General features: G+C 30.1%; 1 protein-coding gene across 1 annotated transcript; it reads right to left on the bottom strand.

Annotated features, from left to right (window-relative positions):
• Window positions 1–424: 424 nt before the first annotated feature.
• On the bottom strand, window positions 425–1,717 carry LOC111394924 (bZIP transcription factor 11-like). The gene has a single exon (XM_023020971.1). It carries the CDS (start codon window positions 1,027–1,029, stop codon window positions 580–582), a length of 450 nt encoding a protein of 149 aa, XP_022876739.1. The 5' UTR covers window positions 1,030–1,717; the 3' UTR covers window positions 425–579.
• Between the last annotated feature and the right edge of the window lie 806 nt (window positions 1,718–2,523).

The raw sequence follows: 2,523 nt of genomic DNA, 5'->3' as shown, positions 1-2,523 counted from the left end.
TTAATTAATTGTGTTTAGTTGATTTAATTTTCAATTTAGAAAATATTGCACTTTTTATTTTTTATTAGTGGATTGATAAGTGAGAAGTGACAGATGAGAGAGAGAAGATAGAGTGGGTTCCTTGAAAAATAAATCATAATTCCTTTAAAGAAAATATTTTTCTTGATTTTGAAGAAAATATGGTTATGTGAACAAAAGTGGGAAAATATTTTCCATAGAAAAAATTTTCAATCAGACAACACAAAAGAAAGAATTCTGGTAGAAAAACACATTTTCCATGTAAAATATTAGCAGTCAAACGCATCGTAACTTTCTTAGAAAACTCTTATGCAATAAGCAAAAGCAAAAGCAAAAACAAGTAAAAATCTTACGAAATGGAGCCTTAATAAACTTGTAACATATTTGATATTCTTGACACATAAGATAGAAAGGACACTTGACAAATATTTTTATACACAATACTCGATCGAACTAAACAATACAATCCATCTACCATTATACAAACCACATGAAAAGATATTAACATCTTTACATATTCGAAAAGTAGAATAATATTAATACCGTGCAATACTTCACCGTCTACCCAAAAATATAATCAAAATAAAGCATATCAGCAGAGGCCACGATGGGTTGTTGGCAAAAGTAACTTTCAGGACAGCCCTGGGAATCCTCAAACATGGGATTGTTGGATTTGAAGAAACTAAGAATGTCATTTAGGGACTGCAGTCTTTGGCTGAGTTCCATAATCTGAGCCTTGATGACTAAATTTTCAGCCTCCATTTTTATATTATCCTGTGTGGTGAGGTTTAAGCTTGTTAAAATGTGGCTGTTTTTGTACCTCAGTAGAACAATTTGGGCCGTCAGGTCATCCAAATACTTCTGTTTTTTCATCCTTGATCGCCTTGCTGATTCCCGATTTGATTCCATTCTTTTCCTCTTCCTTTGATCAATCAAATCCTGCAAGTTTTCTTCAGAACCAGAGTTCTGAATCTGTATCGATCCAGAGGAATTTCCACTAGGAGAAGCCATTTTTTGTTTACACGAAATCGTGGAGATTACAAACAACAATAAAATCAGAAAACAAGCAAAAAAAATGTATTATAACAGTATGTGAGAGTTACGTCCACTTTGTTACTACAAATACGTTTTCAAGTTTAAATGGTATACCACTTCTCATACACACTAAACCGACCCCTGAAATATTAGGTCGATATGTGGTCAAGATAAGTCCACACTATGATTAAACTCGAGAGTCGAGACAGTACGATAAATAACTTAAATTTCTGAAGAACAAAAACTTAAAAATTGCAGGACCTCTTATGCTAAATATTACAAGTGTTTAAAAAAAAGGTTACTTATGAAAACACATAGAACCAGTAGAGGAAGATAACAGAGAAAGATTGAACAAGAAGAGTCCTGCGTGTGAGAGAGAAATTTATCATAAACCTTAAACGAATGATTCCACTGAGTACATGAGACATAACATCAAGAACAAAATATGCAGGGTCAGATTTTTAGAGCATATTGAAATCTTTTTTTATAGGGAAACAGGCGATGATTTAACAAATGGGTTTTTGAATCATCAAATGCCCAGTTCCAAATTAGCAGAATATACTTAAGAAATAAGAATTCTGAAGGAAAAGAAAAGAGAGGAGAACTCAGAATGTATTGGGATGAAAGGGAAGAGTAGAGGAGGAGGTTTATGAGGTTGATGGGAGGCTGATTTATAGAAGGAAAAGGTAGGCAAGAAAATCAAGAAAATGGAAGAATTTATTCTTATGTTCCAACGTTTATAGAGTGAAGCTAGTCGTCAATCTTTCATTATATTAAAATTTTGATAAATGAAAGTTGAATAAATTAATTAAAATATTCTATTAATAAAAATTTTCGATATCACGTAAAAAAATGTACTAAATTTATAATCTCGCTAAACGCATAAAATAATAATTTTATTTAAAACCCTTTGGGGCCCAACGAAAATATAAAATAATGTAATGCAAATTAATAAAATTTTTACTTGACAACTTCTATTTATTCAATTTATTTTTTTTTCTGAAAAATATTGATCTTAAATTGCTTGCCTTTTCTTTCTACTCCAACCGAAGTCAACATTAGTCCTCATTTTTTGCAATATATGTACTACATTTGAAATAATTTTTCATTTTTTGAAAGTAATTATTTACTGTTGCAGTTGTTCGAAGACTTTTTTTTTTTTTTCGAGGGAGAAATAGTTGATAAATTACAGCTATCATCTAAATATGATCATCCTCATTAAATATATTCAGTTCACCTTTAATAATCGTTTTGTCAATTGCATTTATACATCAATTTTACTAAGGATCCATTTGATTGCAAGAATGAAATTTGGGTAAAAAGAAAACGAATTTCAAGTAATTGAATTACCTAGAACTTGTTTTATTGTGAATTGTTAATTAAATGTGTATGACTAATATAATTTTTCACCTAGAAAATGTTAAAATTTTTTATCTTTTGGTGTTCATTTGACTTTATTTTTCAAGAAAA

Source organism: Olea europaea, chromosome 5, assembly GCF_002742605.1.
Source record: "Olea europaea var. sylvestris chromosome 5, O_europaea_v1, whole genome shotgun sequence".
Classification (NCBI taxonomy): Eukaryota; Viridiplantae; Streptophyta; class Magnoliopsida; order Lamiales; family Oleaceae; genus Olea; species Olea europaea.
The sequence above is the reverse complement of the archived record's forward strand: the minus strand, read 5'-3'. Positions and strand labels throughout refer to the sequence as shown.